At 35.5% G+C, this 20,533-nt stretch overlaps 1 protein-coding gene across 1 annotated transcript; it reads left to right on the plus strand.

Moving 5' to 3' along the window:
• Positions 1 to 3,927: 3,927 nt before the first annotated feature.
• On the plus strand, positions 3,928 to 19,413 carry Hcs (holocarboxylase synthetase-like protein). The gene is made up of 15 exons (XM_073077251.1): positions 3,928 to 4,404; positions 4,988 to 5,247; positions 5,959 to 6,112; positions 6,442 to 7,345; positions 7,881 to 8,076; positions 8,526 to 8,650; positions 9,185 to 9,211; positions 10,556 to 10,688; positions 11,055 to 11,231; positions 15,142 to 15,318; positions 15,908 to 16,096; positions 16,869 to 16,975; positions 17,871 to 17,971; positions 18,395 to 18,611; positions 19,225 to 19,413. The coding sequence occupies exons 1-15, from the start codon at positions 4,269 to 4,271 to the stop codon at positions 19,397 to 19,399; spliced, it is 3,078 nt and encodes a 1,025-aa protein (XP_072933352.1). The 5' UTR covers positions 3,928 to 4,268; the 3' UTR covers positions 19,400 to 19,413.
• The last annotated feature ends 1,120 nt before the right edge of the window (positions 19,414 to 20,533 follow it).

Below are 20,533 nucleotides of genomic sequence, written 5' to 3' on the forward strand. Positions count from 1 at the left end.
TACTTTTACATTTCTATACAATACTACTTTAATTTAACTCTACAATGTGCACCATGACATAAGTTAGTATTTAATACTGAATAATTTATAAGAAAAGTGATTAGAATAAATTACACTTATAGAATATTTTTAACACATTTTGCACATTAGTAGACTGATTAAGTGATATTGTATTTGCTATTCTTTCAACATCTATATCAAGAAATTATGTTATTTATTTTGTATTTGTAATATAAATTATTTGCATTAAAATGTTTTTGCAAATTTATAATGCTTATTTTGTTGAAATTATTAAACCATATACATACGTGTGGGACTATACATATATCTTATTCTATACATATATATATTCTTATCCGTATTAATTTATCTTATATAGGTATATTTAAACATTTATCTACATGCATCTGCATGAGAATGTACCTTTAAGAGTTTTTAAACCCTATATTTAAGTATAACATGAAGACGTTCAAACCAAAGCCGAGATGTGTGCTTTAAGCCGTTAAAGCTTTTATTTAATTTACTTACTTTATTATCTTTAGGCAACCTTCTTTATCTTTAGCAACCTTTACCTTCTGGTACTACCATATAAATATTCTCTGTATGAAAACCATTATAATATATTTTTCTAATTATATCAAATGAAATTTACAAAGGTAGTATTTTCGTCCATATGGTGTACATTTAAATCTATCTAAATGTAGTAAATCTGGCTATTGGTGCGAACGTTACATCTTAATCCTGTAAAATTTCTTACTGAAACTGAATTTCTTAGTGAAACTTCGAGCAACTAAACGAGCTTTGTTATTTTTTCTGATTTAAATACTTAGTTCATTATTATTTGTGGTAAATACCCACTTGCAACTAATAATGTTAACATATTTAGGTCTGTAAACAAAATATCAGATTTGATTGCTCCTTTGTGGCTTAATTTCACTTTGTACTGCTTTTCACCATTTAATAGGCACCTTAAAATACCTTTAAATTATTTAGGTAATTATTGCAAAGTACTTAATAAAAATCAGCTATCAGGATTGTGCATCCGTATATAATAATTCAGGGATTGATCAAGTATTTAATAGTTATTGTTGACGCATTATCATTTAAGGAATGTTGTTGTTAGCTTTTAATTAGTTTCGCCGAATCAGAGTCAGGCTTTCTAAATTTTATATTGATATGTAATGCTCAATGTTTGTTGTCATTATTTTCAATATTTAATTCATCAACTACATGATCTGCTTCGCAGCTATGGACATTTCATTACTTTTAATATTTAATAATGTATATCCATTAAAATCTTTACCAACTAGGCTGGATCTAAAATATTTTTATCTTTAATCTTGCTAACTGTGTTACGAACGTAGCAGTAGCACCAAAACATTTTCATATGATCGATTTTGTTTTTACCTTGCCACAATTTACATGGTGTTTTATTCATTTATTATCAGAGCTTTAGTGGGGAATATGTATATTTTTATAAATATAAGTAGGTATATGACTGTTGTAACAGCTTCACCCCAAAAGCTTTATTTAATTTCGCATTTACAACCATTTCGGTTAACATACGATTCATTTGCTCTGTTTCACCATTTTATTGTGTTTTATAAGGTAAATTTTAATGATACATAATTATCTTGCCAACAAAAATTCCTTAAGTTCATTATCTGAGAAATATATTCTCGATCATTATCATAATGTAAATGAATAATGTTACTATAGGATACATTTTCACTTTTAGACTTTTAAAATGATACTTATTTCCCATTTAAAATACATGTAACATAAAGACAATTTTTGTCATCAAAGGAAGTCGACGTTATCGAATCGCAAACATCACAGTGAATAAAAAAAAAAAATGTTTTTTTTTTACCATTAGCTGGTCAGTCTTGACTTTCAGAAATTCAAGATCACAGATTACATATAAGTATTCAAGATTGTCATATGACGGTGAATAATAAAATCTTTAAAAATATTCAAATTTCATCAACCCATTTATTGTCCCACTGCTGGGCATGAGTCTCCTATCAGAATGAGAAGGTTTAGGTCATAATCCATCGCGTTAGCCAAGTGAGTATTGGTAGACTCACATACCTTTCAGATTTTTTATTATATAAATCTTTCAGGTGTAGAAGATTTCTTCACGATGTTTTCCTTTACCTTTTAAGCAAGTAATAATTAATTTCTAATACACACATAACTTTGAAAAAAATTCAGAGGTGATTGCCTGGGATTTGAACCTCGGACCCTTCGTTAGACAGGTCGAGTTTCTTAACCATTAGGCTATCACTGCTATTCAAATTTAATTTCTGTTTATTCAAATGACCATTTGTGCCATAACTAATACGATTTCTAACTTTGAATTAAGTTTATTTTATACTGTGATCTATCATTTTATGAAAAATAATGATACTATCATCCTTTATACTACATATTAGACATTTACTATTTTTATAAATATGCCCTTCATTTTTTAATAACCGACATACCTTTTATTATTCAATTCGATTTACTAAGAAGCTGCATAGGTACAGCTTAAGTTCCATAGAACTAAAGTTCCACAGAACTTTTGGTGAACAGTATAGAATTTTAAATTCTTTGTTTTTTACCTTTACCAAATCTTTAGCTCCTCCAATTTTAAACGTAGTCTGTCATTTAATACATATTAATCCTTTGTATTTTCAAAGTGATCAGAGTTTTCAAATCTAAAAGAAAAACAAGTGTCAGGGTTAGAATTGGAACAAAAATCAAATAAATTTCATTTTTAAGACATAAAAGCGAAACTGTCCTTATTTTTATTTGCAGTGTCCAATGCATTTACAGTTATATAGCTACTACTGTCTCAATTTTGTTGCAATTAGGTACTTGATATAATGACAGTTAGCATCAGTAATAGCGACGGGTTCAGATCGCAAAAAATATAATTTTTACACCAACAGTTTCCATGATAAAATTCATATTAGCTTGTGTATCTGCATGATGTAGTAAGTATTCTTGTAGTAGTTTACACATTTTTCTATATTAAAATTTATATTTTTACAAGCGTGTTATATTTGAAGTTCAGTTGTTTCAGGTCTCAATTTTACTTTGAACATTTTGAATGTATTCATTGAATCTAAAAGATGAGACATTGAATTATATGCATTCCGTCGATTCGTTTCATCCTTTGATCCATAATCCGTCGATCCATTTCATCCATTGATCCATTTAATCAAGTTTAGCACCAAGTTAGTGATCATATTACTCAATCATTAAAATAAGTTGTATCAGCGTTTGATATCTGGTCGCAATTCCAAATTAAGTTGTTTCTTACGCAGTCAAAATAATTGTGTAGCCAAAAAATTCTCCATTCGTAATTTTATTTAAGTCATCCATTATTGTTTTCGCCGTAGACGGTATTGGTTTAGACACTTATATATTATTGTTTGCCATCGCCGTTCGCCATCAAACATTTTTCATGTGTCTTTTTCTTCCGCGACTCCATGTTTGAAATATTACATAAATTTTATACTTAGTAGATGACTATATTTTTCAATATTTTACGATAGCGTAGCCTGGGCCCATAACCTGTTGGGAATAGGCCACAGGAGAAACGAGAAAATAAACTATGAAATATAATAAAATAAAATTCACTCCAAAAAGATACTTTTTATTATATCGAATCATTGACAGAATGACAAATTAGAAGAAGTAAAAATATATGTTTTTCAGCTGCCAGCTTTATCATATATAACCTACTTGAATATTATACATTATAAGAGGCTTGAGTTTTTGCTATATTCCAACATAAATGAATTAAGAAGATGTATAGTCAATAAATTAAGTATCTTATAATACTAGAAACAAATTAATAAAATTATGGTAAAATATAAAGTATTTAGTAATATGGGATTGTAGGAGAATAGTTAAGAAGTTAGCAACACCATAAGTAGTTTTCTTTGAAGATAGTGAAAAATGTGTGGTGCGCTATATTCAATTTAACTTAAAAATCGCTTAGACTAGACTTCTTTCCTAAATGTTAACTTTCATACAGAATGTTATAGGTGGCCGTAATCCGTAGCACCGCACTGTACATATTTTAACTTATGGGTTTTTTTGTAACCCTATATTATGTATCAAAGATGGACTTTAGAATCGATAACCCAGTTCGTAGTGAGTGTTAAGTAACTCTGTTAAGCTTGCACTGAAGCTCAGAAAGGCATCTTATAACTAATGCTGGTGGGAGTGGAAGCGTTGATTATCTGTGGGTCGTGTTAGATAAGATAGCGAAGATGTTGTTTACGCCAATTTATATTGCGATGACTTTCATCAAGACCTGGCGCATTCGCTCGTTCAGAGCTCGACTTTTGGAGTTCCTCAGTGGGAACACGAGTGTCGCGTTCTGCAAGGTGCCGGAGAATGCTGCAGGTTCGACTTTTCACAAATATAAGACATGATATATAAGACAACTTAGTAGATATGAGATGAGATATCAATAAATTTAAACTGCGGAAAGTTGCGTCAATTTATGATTGTTAATTAAAAAAAAAGTTATTTATACGTTATTTTTAATGAAACACAACCTAAATTTATTATCTACTTTGTGTTTACACTATATAATAGATCACAAGATCATTGAACCAATAACTTATTACTAAAATTAAAAAAAAAATGGATTTAAATATTTTGCTTAAAAAAAAAACCTTTGTAAATTATAAAAAATAATATGGGTTTCATTGTTACTGCTTGCTAATAATGCCTATGTAATGTCAAACTGCACTTTTTCTATATAATATATTATAAATGTTCATAACTTTGAAAAAGAGGTGGAGGGTTCCATGTCCGGTATTCGAACCTCTGACCGTCTCCATCATCCGTCAGCTGATTTTCAAACCATAAAACTATCTACTGCTAATGTCTCTTATTAATAATTTGCGTCTAATAGGAATTGTAAAATCCCAATCTTTAAAATAGATTAATCCATGGATCAATTATGGATTTTATATTACAGAAACACCAACACTCAGTTCCAAGTTATGTACAAATCCAAAGAATGCCTATCTTTGTGATCTGCTTGACTACACCAATGCATCCAGGATCTGCAGTATGAAGCCTGTACAGTGCATCGAGATCAGTGACTGGGTGTCCTGTGCTGGTGGTCTACCGCTGGGGTCTAGCGACACATCACCTATTACTGACTTGGATGTCGATGTCCTGTTTGAGTGTGAACTGAACCCACATGAATTCAGTTCTCAGTATGATATTGTCACTGTAAGATATTATTCTATACTTTCTATTCAATTTCTACTTACTCAGCGTTAGTTTCTATTATTTTTTCTCTCTTTTATTATCTCCTTTTTTTATAGTCATTTCAAGTGGCTTTTATTAAGCAACTGCAGAAAAGTCATTTCAAAATCTGTGTCAAAACACTTAATTCTTTTATCTGATTCAGCTATTTCCTACTTGCTTTATATATTTCCATCCATTCTCAGTTTATATTGGGAGCATTTCACAATATAGCAGTTTTTTATGAAGTCATATAAATGTGTTATTTTAATATAGAAATTTAAATGAAAGAACAAAGAAAGCAATAGACCACATCAGTAGTTATCTAATGGAATTTGTATAGTCTTACCAAAGTTTTATGTACTTATATACTTAATTGTAGTTATATAACAGAATGTGAAGTAATAAACTAACACCCATTAATAGTTATCAACTTAACAATGTTTTGTCTACCAAAGGCAATGGGACAATTTTTGTATACTAGAAAATGTCAAATTTTAATATTTAGTATGCAAAATTTTAATAGATTGAATATTGATACATAAGATGATATATTAACGCAAAAAATACATCAAATTTATAATTATCAGTTACTTTGATAAAAGTGTTACACTTATAAATAACATTGTGACCCATTTTTACATTTTATTTCCGGTCCAGATAATTGTAATTTACTTGTATGGTATATATTTTTAGCTGGAATCAATGGGTCAACCAATCGCATGGAAGGCAGGTGCCCACTTAGCGATAGTGGTGAAGACAAACATAGAACATCTCAGTGTAATAGGATTCCAATTTGTTGGTGGAGAGTTCATTATTGACCGTAAACTGCCAGTTGTAAGAATACAAAGTAAGTAATACAAGTAACCAATATATATAATTTTTATTTTGGTTTTGTCCACTCTAAACTTCTAGTCTGCTCTGAGGTTGTTGCTCGCAAGTGTCGAACACAACTACAAGCATATACTCCATAGCAACAGTAAAGGCACACTAACGCAGCTATGTAGCCATGGGCGAGAGTGGACAGTGGATGGGTGCCGGGGAGGTCCCGTACTGTCTTTGTCCCGCTAATATCTACAAGTTGCTGTTGCAACTCTACTCATTTCTGTATTCAAAGCGGACTAGAAGTTTGGCGCGGACTATACAATACTTGAACTTAATATTCTGTTGCTTTTTCAGCTGTACAATTATCAGGTGAACCAAATAAAGCAACGGATCCATCTATGAGAGGCCTACGTTCAGATATACAGCATGGGCTTAGACAGTCCCTTGAAGACTTTCAGTGGCCTGTTCATGCAGCATTATTAAGAAAATTGTCTAGAGTTGTGGATATTAAGTCCGAAGTCAGAAATACCACCATTGAGATGAATGGTGGCAGTGACCAGGCCTTAGATTCAATTTCAGTAGGTAAAAGGACTGTCACTTTAGCAGATGTCAGCACTATCACCACTAAATCTCTCTCAGCTGATGAAGATACTGATTTAGTTGAGCCGATTCCAAAGACTGAGCCAGAAGTTACAAAAACACCTGAAAAGGTTCTGGAAAAATCTCCAAAGAAAACTCCAGAGAAATCTCCAAAGAAAACACCAGAAAAATCTCCAAAGAAAACTTTAGAAAAGTCGCCAGAGAAAAAAGCATTAGAACATGCAGGAGATAAGGAGTTGGTGGTTGAGAATGTCACTGTTGAAATTCAGCACAATATTACACCAAAGAAATCTAGTCTGAAATTAGATTTGAAGAAAGGCACAAGTCAACTCTCTACTTCTCTACTGAATATTTCCAGTCAAATAAAATCAATTACAACACACAAGAGAATAGTAAGTACGACAGCACCAAAAAAGGCTCAACCACAGATAGAATCATCTTCTCATGTTAAGGAAGAAAGCTCACAGGCTAAGGCAGAAACTCCCCACATTAGGGAGGAATGCTCAAAGAATTTGCCTTGTCAGGCAACACCTAAGTCTATAAAAAGTTCCCGTCCATTAGTGAATACGAAATCTCCAAATGTATTAATATATTCTGATAGTATAACTGCTAGAGATAATTTGGAAGCGACCCTTAGGAAGGTTTTAGATTGTGATAGGTAAGTAACATTTGATTTTTATAAAGGTAAATATAAATATAAAAGGATGTTAATATAAAACAGATTATAATGTTAATTTGTATATAAACCAATCTAATAGCTGCACCTGGTCCTAGCGCGGAATATCATTATTTGGATGCCTGTTCTCATGTCATCAAAAATAAGGAAATCTGCAGCGGTTGTAGCAGTTGAGGGACGTGTTACCCTCCTGGCTTATATATATTCGTGGCAATAGGCAATAGGGCGGTAGGTAGGAAATTCGGGTTTCTAGAGTTTCCTCTTTTCCTGGGCAGATTCTCAGGTAGTCAAATACCCCTCAAATTTCAAATATTTATTCATAATAGTATAATGTTATTTTAAACATAATATAATGAATAAATATCAAAAATAAACCAACACCACTGTTAAGTGGGTGCGGTACCTTGTGCGTCATTACATTCATTACCGAGCTGACTGTCGGCACCCTGATGAAGCAAATCAATGACTGTCCACTCCCACTGTTGCTGACGTAACACTTGTAAGGACATGTGTGCAGGTACGCGGTGACGGGCGTGTCGGGCGCGGCGCTGCGCGGCGGCGCGTGGCGCGGCCGGTGCGCGCTGCTGGCGGTGGCGGGCGGCGCGGCCGGCGCGCAGCCGCTGCTGCTGGCGCACCTGCTGTCCGGCGGCCGCCTGCTCGCGCTCTGCTCCGACCTGCTGCACACCGTGCTGCCCCACTACAAGACCGCTGAGGTACACACCGCACACTTACCACTGTAGCCACTTCCCGCTACTCGTCAATCAAGAGATGGCGCTGCTGAATCACGCTATCGAAATTTCTAAAACATTTTGCATATATACAAGCTCCGAGCTGAGACTGTTGGAGCACGGCCACTCCCCGGACATGATCATCTAGATCGGCGAGAGATATCCCTTTGCCAAACCACCATTGATTCATGAAAGTTTTCTTATCTTGCAAGTATCTCGCCGTTGCTAGGACGTGGTCCTAAACTCATTATTACTCAATTACGCGCATATATGTGCATACACGTAAGCGCACAAAGACACATACAGATGTGCATGCGGACGACAACACACTAAAGCCTCACACATACCGAAGTCACCCACACGGCACACACACGCAATGCTCACACGCTAACTAAACATGAAGTAAAGTGACACAACTATTTTATATTTTTCAGATTCGGGAGAACGAAATTGTACAATTTTCATATGACAAGTGGAAGTCAGTTAAAATGAAGCACCACATATTCTGTTACCAAGCGTCGCCCGCTAAGAAACAATTTTCAACTGAAAGTGAAAGACAGTAAGTAACACATGCATTATTTATTCAATAAATGCGTAAATAAATAAAAAAACAAGCTCCTACTCACGTATGACAGAGTAATTTCAGAAATATTTTAATTACATATTTCGACCAATACAGGTCAATGAATTATAAAAAGACATTACATCAATTGAATTCTAAATTCATTCTGTAAAATAAATGAAGCATTATGATAACCTACTGATTGATTGATGGTGAACTAATTTATTGTCTCTCCCATGTTTTATATTGCGTTTCCTATATGTGTAATTTCAATATAAGTAATATTTTTATTCTTAATGCCAATTGAACACACCATAGAACGCAAAAGATTAAATTATTTGTTATAATAAAGAAATTAATGGTAGTATTTCTAAGATAATGCCTATATCATATATAATAGCTACTTTATTTTCTTCCTTATTTGTTACTGTGGCGCGTAAAAGCATTATAAACAAAAGCTACATGTGCTATTGTTTTGTTTATTTTGTTAAATAACAAAGTATGTTTTGATTGTAATATGTAATTTTGCAGAGCCAGTCAGGACGCTAATATGTGTTGGTACGCAAATATAATTAAATGATCCCCTTATTTAATTTTTTAATAGCCATTACCCATAATTATTAATACTTTTTGAACTTTACTTTGTAGTTTAGATTCTAGTCATTTTGAATTATTTGCTATTAATACTTCAATACGGCTTTACTTTTAAATATGACGATATACATCATTGTTTTTCATCAAAGTAAAAAAATAAACAATACTTTACTCCACAGTCATATTACGGCATTTTTAATGCATACAATTATTTTGCTTATAAAACTGCTCAAAATGGCAATAGTAATTCAAATAGATGCATTATATTATTCTACACAATCATACATAAAGGATCAGAGGCGTAGCGTGCCGTGGGCAGAGGGGGTTGCTAGATTTGGGGGCGGCAAAATCAGGCTTTTCGTAATTTATAAGGTGTTTTTATGTGAAAGGAGTTTGGTAACCTAAATTGGGGGCCCGGCGCGGCACATTTAGGGGCGGCTTTTTTTAATACTCGCATTTTAATTTCAATGAATGAATGAATGAATAATATGTGGTCCTGGACATTGTTTTGTTTTTCTCTTTCTTTGCCTGCTATTTCCTTATGGGTAACAGTGATTGAAATTTACAGTCCGGGTGGCGTTAACCCACGCTACGCTACTGTTGAAGATCCACTAGTTTTGCTCACAGATTTTGCCGCATAATAAGTCATAATATTAGCATCACAGACATTAAGAGCATGATAGAATACGTTATCATCGCTGGATATCACCGGCAAGAAGTTATTCGATTTAATATCACCAAGTGCTTTCTACTTTCCCTACAATTAATATGGATTACCTCAACTAATGACAGCGTGGTCGATCCGAATTATCGTACTACTAGCTTTTATAAATATAGTTGTAGTATGAATAAGTAATATTATTTGTAGAGGCATTATTTAATAGTCATTATATTTTTATGCAACATTTATAAAAGCCTTTCACAATTTGCTCTAAAAATATTTGATTTTTTAACATCAAGGTTTCTGCTAATTAGTAAGAGATGAACTGAAGTTAATTAATGTCGTCTAATATATGTTATAAATTACAGAAACCATTATTTTTGCAAAATAGTAGGTATACAACGCATTTTGTGGATGGCATGACTTTACACATTACACTATTAAAATGAAGGTAACACAAATATATCTAGATATTTTGAGAATAAGATCAAAATCCCTGTTCAACAGTAAAATATAAGTTGTTATTGTTTAAATTTAAGATCGTCCACAACATTATTTGTGTTGCTTTAGAATAAAACGCAATTAAGTCACTCATTTTAATAAGATTAGAAATGTATAGGTTTCTCACCACCATTAAAATTTTGCAGGCCGTCTAAATACACCGGACACCCCGGTCATGAGCTGGATATCCAGGTTCTGGCCTCGGAGGAGACTTGGCGGACGCCCTCGCTGTTGCAGGCCACCGACACCACTAATAAGGGCATTGCGATCTTCTCGCAGGTAACGTTCTCCCTTTTACCAAAATAGTATATAAAATATACAAATATAGTAGAACTATCTATGCTTGTGTGCTTAAAGCAGCATTGTAAACGCTATTGTATTCTGGTATCCCTCTCTCTCTCTCTCTCTCTTTCTCTCTCTCTCTCTTCCTTTCTCTCTCTTCCTTTTTCTCTCTCATTTCCCTCCATCTCTTCTCCCTCTGTCACACATACTCTCCCTATTACTGCTAATGAGCTTGTCTAGTTAGTACAAAATTTTATTTGGCCCAATGTATGACGTGACGGATTATGTACAATATATTATGTAAACACATATTTATTAGGAAAAAATGTCATACTTTCATTTATTTATTTTCAACTATTTCAGATTCATTTAGAGGCAGATCCTTGCGATTACTTGGGCGAAGAGGGAATCAAGAGCAATGAGGCTCGTTTAGACATCTTACATAAGATATTGGGCGATATTCTGGGTCTCCACGTCAAGGACCCTCGCGAAATACCCCAGATCCAATATACCAGTGGGTACTTCCTCGGAGATCACGTGGTAAGGACGTTTTTATGTGATGTCTTAAGTTTTCACGTTGGGTTTCGTTGCATCGCCATTATATCCCATGTATCACTGTAGCTGTTGCTGAAATTTACGTTTCCTAGATAATAGAAGTTTGGTTATAATGCATTTTGGTTGAGATTTTTGTAGCATTTCGGGTATATATAATTGAAGTGATATTCAAAATTCAAATTGTAATGAATAATTTTTCACAAAATATGATAGGTGTGTCTTATGCCTTCTCCAGGAAGGTATTCCTTCTAGGAATTCTTCTTCCGTAAGATCACTTGGACAGTTACGATATATAGAAACTAATTTTCATGTGTCGATTTCAAAATACACTGAAATAATTTTACTCCCTTGGAGCCTAGAATGATAGAATGAACTCACTGAAGAAACATTTTTTTTTATTTCCTGTTAAAAAGGGGAAAATAATATTAAAGGGTATATGAAGACAGGGAAGAAGTAAATAACACTATTACCTAAATGGTACTTTCCTAATAGTATGACTTTCCTAATAGTATGATTAGTCAAGTCAACAAAACGCATTCCCAATAAGCCAATATACCCGATATGCTTTACTTGAGTTATGATCAAACTTTTATTTTTATTTAATGAATAGACTACTTGAAATGTAAGCGTCCCGGTAATATTATTGTTAGATATAATGTATTAATTATTGCATATTGTACTAGAAGTATATTTGAATAAAGATTAATGTATAATATCACTTATATTTATGAGCTTTTTAGAAACACCGTCATCTGGTTTCATCTTCGCTGCATTATTATTTTTCGGATTTTGATAAATTAAGGTACTTACCAATTTACATTGGATTTATTTTAAAATAAAACTGGTTTTCAAAATTGTGTAAATAGCACTATGTGGGTACTAATGACTCGTGTATATCATTTGGGCATTTCGATCATTTTTCAGCTTAGTGTATGTAAAACAATAATAGAAAAAACAAAATATTTTTTAGGATTTATGGTTGCAATTTTAGTACAACCGTCGTATATGAATACATATGAACGTACGATAAAATTTGAAACGAAAACTACAACTTTATGTTTCTTTATTACTCTAGTAAATTAGATCCTTTATTAATCTTGTAAAAAAAACAACAAATATACCCAGAAACATATTATTGTTCCAATTATTTGTTCTGTAATGAGTTGTGAGTGATTAGGTTGACGCTGAACTATAGAATGAGTCATATAACACAATCACAAACCATGAGCATGTTAATTTACAGTACAATAGATAACATACATATGTTATCTATTGTACTGTAGGTAGCGTCTTTAAAACGTTTAGCGTCGCCGGTCTATGACAGTATGTGACCGACTCGTAGGATATCGTTCGGATGTGTGATGTCGTTCACCCATTCATTCAAGGTAGATAGACATTTTAGACAGATATTGTAATTGTTGTCATGCTCATGTAGTCTTTTTATACAATGAAAGTTAACCCACTCACTACACTAAATAAATTCACCCTACATCATTGTACTACGTAATTTTGCCGACGCATATATTTTGCAACTATTCAAAATACATACTTATACTAGTAAAACGATCACGAAAACTGAGCATGTTAGCGTTTCACATCACACAGGATAGGTACCGTTGAGGTTAACAATCATGTAGTTGACATACAACACCTTGGTAACTTTAGTCTTGAACATACATTATTATAGCCAACGTCATATAGGTACCACCAGGTGGCATGTCTGGTCGTTCGATTAATTACTAATGCCTCATTTAGATTTTCGGAAGACAGCCCACCGAATAACTTGCCGAATAATACGTGCACGAATACGATCCAAATTACATAGATCTTTTAACGTGAATGACGTGTGACTCGCTGCTAAAAAAATAGATTATAATTTGATTGACGAATCATCGACAGTACCAGTCTGTTCGAGTACTGAATACACGCGAGTAAGTCAACGTATTCGTGCGTATACGTCTGTATTCGGCGATTATGTAAATGTTGAAGAATGTTACAGTCCACATAGTGCTATGGGGTCCCGAGCGGGAGTGTAATGTGGGGTGTTGTCCGCTAGGGCGCGTGGGCGGCGGGCGCGGCCGGCCCCGGCCACTTGACGGTGTGATGTCCGGTGAGACGACCGCTTCACGCTCTATCATTATATATGTTGTTATATTGTACCGCTTACTGTACTGGGATTTTAAGATATAATGTTTTTTAATGAAAAAAAAAATGGAATAGTTTGGTGTGCATGGTGTCCTCTACACTGATATCAAAAATATACACACTGTGCTATGTGTATCAGATATCAGTTTCATTGATATATTATATTTGGTTACATTCACTTGAAATTAGAAAGGCTATTAGCTATTTACAATCTGCTTTGAAGGAGCTTACCAAAAGTAATATGTTTTATTTCATTTATTAAATAAATTGTTAAATTCTATTTTGAAAGGGAAACATAAATAAAAATTGTATACGAAAAATAAATAAATTATATTGTATAAGTGTTATGAGAGGCAAGTGATAAATTGATGATTTATGTTCATTGTTGTTATTTTGTTTTACAAATCATGTATGCCTTTATATACGCCATAATATAACTGTAACATTATTTTCTTAAAATCTCAGTTAGGCATATTGTATCTATGCTTCGGGCTACTCGCGAATATTGCATGTGTTATTGAAGTCCACAGTATATGTGATATCATACATTCGTGCGTTTTGTTGTCACAGTGTGCACTTTTTTATATATCTGTCTATTTGATGTTCATTTGTTATTCATTGTTGACAAATATTTAGTTTGGCAAATTAATGCTAAAAGAACATTAATTTTAAATTATTTAAAATCAGTAAGGTAACCAAAGTAACGCCAAATTCTTCAATTTGCGTAAACCCAAAAATAAAATTTATAACTTAACATCTTTTCATAATACGCATGTTTTGTTAAAAAGAAGCCTTGTGTTACAAATTTTTATTTTTTACAATCTAAATGGATAAATGTTTACAAGAAAGCTACATAAATTCTATTTTATACAATTATCCTTAATTTTCCGCTAATTTAGTGATTTTTTTTCGAAGTGTTTTTGTTACGAAGTTGTTTAAAGTAACGAAATTTCTATAAGGTATTTAAAATGGTCAGCTTGGTTCAATCTATATAAAAGAAATGAATGTTTGTGGAATTTTATATTTATTGGTTCGTATAAATGTACTAATTTGTAAACAAAGTAATTTGAGGTTTAGTTATGGGTTATATATGGGTGTAGAAAACATTAAAAGCTACTTTCTGTGCAAATAGAAATGCAAATCAGATTTTCTAAAAAAATATTTAAAAACTAGCATGATAAATATCTTACCGAAATTCGTACAACTTTGAACAGCAGCGCTAATTTGTACATAGCGACGTCAGCACCGCTAGACCCTGACAAGGGACATAATTAATAGTGGCTACTCACGGTCTGTGATATTACGGATAGAAGTGGAAATGTACGTACCGGATTAACCGTACTGTTTGTGATCCTTAAGAGCGTTTGTCCACCGTCGTCACCGGACCGATACCGAGAACGAGATGACGGCGCCGAAGTAGCGGTACATTTACTATAGCTTTTTACTATACCGCACGTTCGTCACCTGAGCACCGTGACGGACGTGGACAAACGCTCTAACGGTAAGTTGGATCCGCCGCGGTTCTATAACTTCAAAGGTGCATTGCGCATCGTACAAACTGCATTTTTTTAAATGCAAAAATGCACCGCAATTTAAAGATCGAGAGACCGTTACGCACCGTTGGATTGTCACGTTGGACTGTTCGTTATCGTTCATCGTCCGTACATAGATCCATAGTATCACAGACCGTGTAAAGCCACTGCAACAGCATCGTGGGCATGCATCAATTAACATAGTGACGCGGGTGTAGCATAAACTATCGCTAGTGGAGGGGTTCCGGCGGGCGGCGGGCGCGCGGGGCGCGGGCGGGCTGCGGCTGCAGTGGTGCGCGCGCGGCCAGCCGCCCGACGAGCCGCCCGCGCGCGACTTCCTGCCCGTCAAGCTGTACGAGTGCCCGGAGAACTTCTCCACCGTTGAATATTTTGACGTGAGTGACGGATTTGCACTTATTTATCGTGTTTTTAGGTTTTATTGTTAAGGCCCCTCCATATTCTCGTGAGAAAAGCACGAGATACAAGACATGTGGAGCCGATACGAATCAGGTTTTTCTCGCGTTAGGCTTTTGCAAAGGATACTGTTCATTATTTAAAAGTGTCTTATACAAAAGTTTATTATGAAGTACTCAATTTATATGTAATTAAATGTTTATGTTTTATAATAAAAAAGCGTAGTAAAAATCACACGAAGACGTTTTACCGAGTATGTGGAGCGCATGCGCATCAGTCGGAGGCTCAGAACGGAGTGACTGTAAAACTAGCCGGACGCTCGGTCGTTATTATTCGTTAAGAGAGGGTATTAATACAAAATCGCACTTACGACACTAGCGATATGACGATGATTTGCAAAAAAGACATTATTTATTATAATTTATATTTAAGGTAATTTGTAGAACTCAAGAAACGCACATATGAACGTGTGTAGAAACTCATTCAAATATAAATAAAAGTGGACACATTATACTACGTTTTGTACGAAATACAATGCAATAGTAAAATATATCACTGTTGACCCCTCAGAATCTCACATCGAAATCGCTGGGTCGGCTGGTGGTGTACGCGGATGTGTTGGAGTCGACGCAGCGCGTGTTCGCCGGGGAAGCGTTCGCGCACGGCGTGGCCGCGGTGTGTCGCCGGCAGGCGGGCGGGCTCGGCCGCGCCGGAAACGTCTGGATCTCGCCGCCCGGACAGGCTATTATATCCTTGCAGGTAGGGTAAGGAGGGAGGGGGTGGATCAGCTGTGCATGTATACTAATTGCGACATTAATAGCAAAAGTCTTACGATTGACTCGACACGTTTTCGTTTGTACTCAAGTCGCTTAGGTTTATTTTTTTGTAAACACTAGAGATGCATGTTTCAACTGAGTGCATGCAGCTGGACTGTCGTACATGATAAAACACATATATCATGATATGCAATTATCTTTAACTGCACAAAAACGTTGACAAAAACAATGAATTGATAATGTAACTGGAATATTTCCCTTACCAAAAACAACAATAACTTAAAATTATACTAACTATTGTAATTTTTATGAAGTAACAAACGAGTGACACAGTTTAATTAGTGAACGTTTAAAGACATACGCTAAAACTAACGTCGATAACCGTCCACGTGCTTGTTTTGCACTGCGATAATAATATGCGAGTGTCCGCTAAAATACTCGTTTCTTCATCAGTTGAACGTTGCCACTACGTATCGCAGTTTGCACACAGCGGATATTTACTGACGTCCGCTCTGTACCCTTAGTACGAGTTTTTACGTTTGCTCGAAAAGGTTCAACGTTAGTTCCAATAACGTCCACGTGCGTAACCAGCGTCCGAGTGCGCTGTATGAGCGAAATCGTAAACATTAAACATTTTCGAGCAAACGTACAAACTCATACTAAGGGTACTGTACACGCCGCAAGTTTTAGCGTACGCCCAAAAACGTGTGACACAATAAAGTACATAACATAGCCCGCTTGTACTAACGCGGCAGATCTGGCAGCGGGCGCACGCGGCGCTGCCGCTGGTGCAGCACGCGGCGGCGCTGGCGGCCGTGCGCGCCGTGCGCTCCGAGCCCGCGTACGAACACCTCGACATCAGGTAGGGATGTATAGTGGGAGTATTGGGTTGTGTTGGGTGGGAGCCCGAGCTCCGAGCCCGCGTACGAACACACCTCGACATCAGGTAGCGGGGGATACTGGCAGTATTGCATTGTATTGCATTGTTATGGGTGGGAAACCGCCTACGAACGCCTCGACATCAGGTAGCGGGGAGAAATGTGCTGGCAGTATTGCATTGTATTGGGTGCGCGCCGTGCGCTCCGAGCCTGCTTACGAGCTCAGGCTCGACATCAGGTAGCAATACTGGGAGTATTGGATTGTATTGGGTGGGAGCCCGCGTACGAAGAACTCGACATCAGGTAGCGGGGAGGGATAACATATTGAGAATATTGGATTGTATCAGTAGGATTCAGGTAGCTGGGGAGGCATATACGAAGTATTAGATTGTATTGGGTGAAGATTTGTGGTTAAATTGGGGATTGGGGAAATTTGGTAATTGGGTGTTTTTTTGGTTAAATTACGGGGATTAGAAAAATTGGATTAATAATGGTGATTGTTCAATTATAGTATTTTTTTTATTTATTGTGATGGTCATCGTTGATTAAGTTAATTCATTTTTAAAATGATAAAGTCCTTTGTCGATCTACTCTGATAAATAGGGTGTAACGTATGGTAAAGAAGACACATGATGACATTTTAACTTAAGTTTAACAAATTTAAATGATTTCATGACACAGATTAAATAGGAGTTCGATCCTTCAGAACTAGTTCACATCAGATGAACTGCATGCTTATTTGCTAATGCAAATAAAAATTCTAATGAATTTTATAATTCACATCTACTCAAAGTGACAGACTAAACTCATTTGGATAGGTACCGCTTATCAGACTAGGGGACCATAGGAAATAAACTTAAGTACTTAAAATACTTTCAGAATAAAATGGCCCAATGACGTGTATTATGGACGGGAAGTGAAAATCGGAGGCACCATCGCCAAAGCGAACTGTATTGGGGACGATGTCATCGTTGAAGTGGGTAAGAAACAACGCACTTTTCTACATTGAATTAACTAAAATGTCCAACAATATACAATAAAAACAATTTCTCCAAATACACCCATTTTATTTCATTGTATTAGAAACATTGATCACTTTAAAATGAACGCATGTGACCTTTGCTCCATTTGTGCTTAAGAGTTGAAAATTTGAAATATCTAAATAAAATATAAAAATCTAAAATTGCTAAATGCAGAAGGTCTTAAGGTGCAGATTGGGGCAGTTCTACGTACAACTGATATTTTGTCTCTAAAAATGTTATAATTCTGAACTTAAACTTGACTACAACTCACTCGACACTTTACAGGAACAATACAGTGTACAGGGGTAGAGGAAATGACATAAAACACTAAGCTATAAAATATTTCTACCTATATTACCTAAAATAAAAAAATGTAAACAGGAACAGGAGTGAATATCTCGAACAGCGTACCAACGACGTGTATAAACGACATAATAGCGGAGCACAACGCCAAGCACGGCACCAGCCTGCAGCCCTTCACTATCGAGCGGTACCTCGCGCGCTACTGCTCGCAGCTGGAGCGCATCCTCGACTACATGGCCACTGATGGCGGTATTGATGCCTTCAAGGAACAGTATTACCAGTACTGGTTGCATGAGTGAGTAGCCGTAATTTTTTTTGCGTAGCTATATAAGTACACTTTATAATAGATTGAAGTCTTCTGGAGAGATTGTATATTTATATGAAATATAATAATAATTGTAAAATTCTAATTGAAAATATGTTTTTAGCCAAGCCAATAATTGCAATAATTTACAAGATAACAAATTACATTTATATTCGGAGAAATTGCAATTTATTTTGCAAAATACTAAATTGTATATTTTTTAATTTTGTTAGAATATGGAGAAAATTATGGGGCATATAATATTTATCATAGTAATTTAGTATCTGGAGGCACGGAAGTGCCTCCGCCAAGTCGAGCCAAAGCCAAAAAAAGCGGCACGCCCGTAGCATTCTTTTCTCGAAGCAATTTGGCCCATTTTTGACTCCCTGTAACTTCGTTACATATTTTTTTCTAGAAAATAAAGAGACTTTCAAGAAAAAGGGATATATAAACTATACATTAAATTCTCTAACTTTTGTGTCACTAAGGTTAATGTAATTCTACCTATTTACGGCTAAAAGTAAGCCGAGGTTGGCGTAAACCACATAGACGGATGGATAACCTTATCTAAAATAGTTAATAAAAATTATGTATTATTTTCCAGCGGCGAAGAGATCCAAGTGCTAACGGAGGGTGCGAGCAGCCCCGTGGCGGGCACCGTCGCGGGCGTCGACGACGCGGGCTGGCTGCTGCTGCGCGCCGCCGCCGGCCCGCTGCGCCTCGCGCCCGACGGGAACACCTTCGACATCATGGCCGGCCTCGTCGCGCCCAAGCAGTGACCGCGCGGACACCCGCGACACCGTGGCGGCCCGCTGCGCCTCGCGCCCGACGGGAACACCTTCGACATCATGGCCGGCCTCGTCATTTGTTTGATTAAATGAGAATCAAACTCGGAACTCGAGACAGCCTAACAACCGTACCGGTCTCCAGACTACTCCGCGACTCGGGATACAAATGAACTAAACATCGTATGCCACGTAGCGTGTAAAAATGACTCCGCCACAAATACTTTCACAATACAAAATGTGTAATAGCGTCAGCTCAAAACAAGCACGAGTAACAATAGAACCTCTTAATAATCACCAAGAACAATTTCAATTGTTTACAAAAACCGCTTCTACAAAACATAACTAATTCAAGATCTACTCGTACTGCCAGATTTTACTACTCACACGAAACAGGATACATCAAAGCAAAATAGACACCGACATAACGAACTGCGGCAGTGCCAAGGAGTAAGAACACAAAATGAAGCCACATAGCGACAAAACTTAATGAGGATATGATTACATTACTTAATGAGTTCGGTTTCATAAATTAGTTTCCTGAAGTAGCATTACACTAAACTGAAGTAAAAGAACAGTTAACAAGTAAACTGTCATGTTGGTTCCTATGATCAAGGAAAAGTCTGATTATTAATCAGTACTTTTTATAAAAGTATTATGGTAGTGATTTTTGAAACATCAATGAAGGTTGTGACTAACGATTGCGGTATATCGGCCTCCACGACGATAGTTATAGAGACTATTTCGACTTTATTCTCGTAATGATGTGATCTACATAAAACATAATCATAATATGTAGTCTACTGTACGTATGTGTGTATTTTAGCAGTAAGTCTCATTTCAAAATGTGTCACTTATACAGCAAAATATGTTGATCCCATTACATCAAAATACATACATAATACGCCATATATCGCATAATACCTAATTCAAAATCAAGATCAAGTTTTTATAATGTTTCGCCATCTTTTTTTTTTATTGTAGAATCGGCAGTATATGAATAATCTTAACTTAGTCTTCGCAATGTCGCAATAGACTGCTTGTCTAAATTATTTTAGTCTAGCTGACCGAAATACTTTAACGCAAGGCTGCATATTTTTTTCTACTTTTTAAATATTTTTGTGTAAT

The sequence above is a fragment of the Epargyreus clarus genome, unplaced genomic scaffold, assembly GCF_041222505.1.
Source record: "Epargyreus clarus isolate Ecla_fem2 unplaced genomic scaffold, WU_Ecla_fem_2.2 ptg000010l, whole genome shotgun sequence".
NCBI lineage: Eukaryota > Metazoa > Arthropoda > Insecta > Lepidoptera > Hesperiidae > Epargyreus > Epargyreus clarus.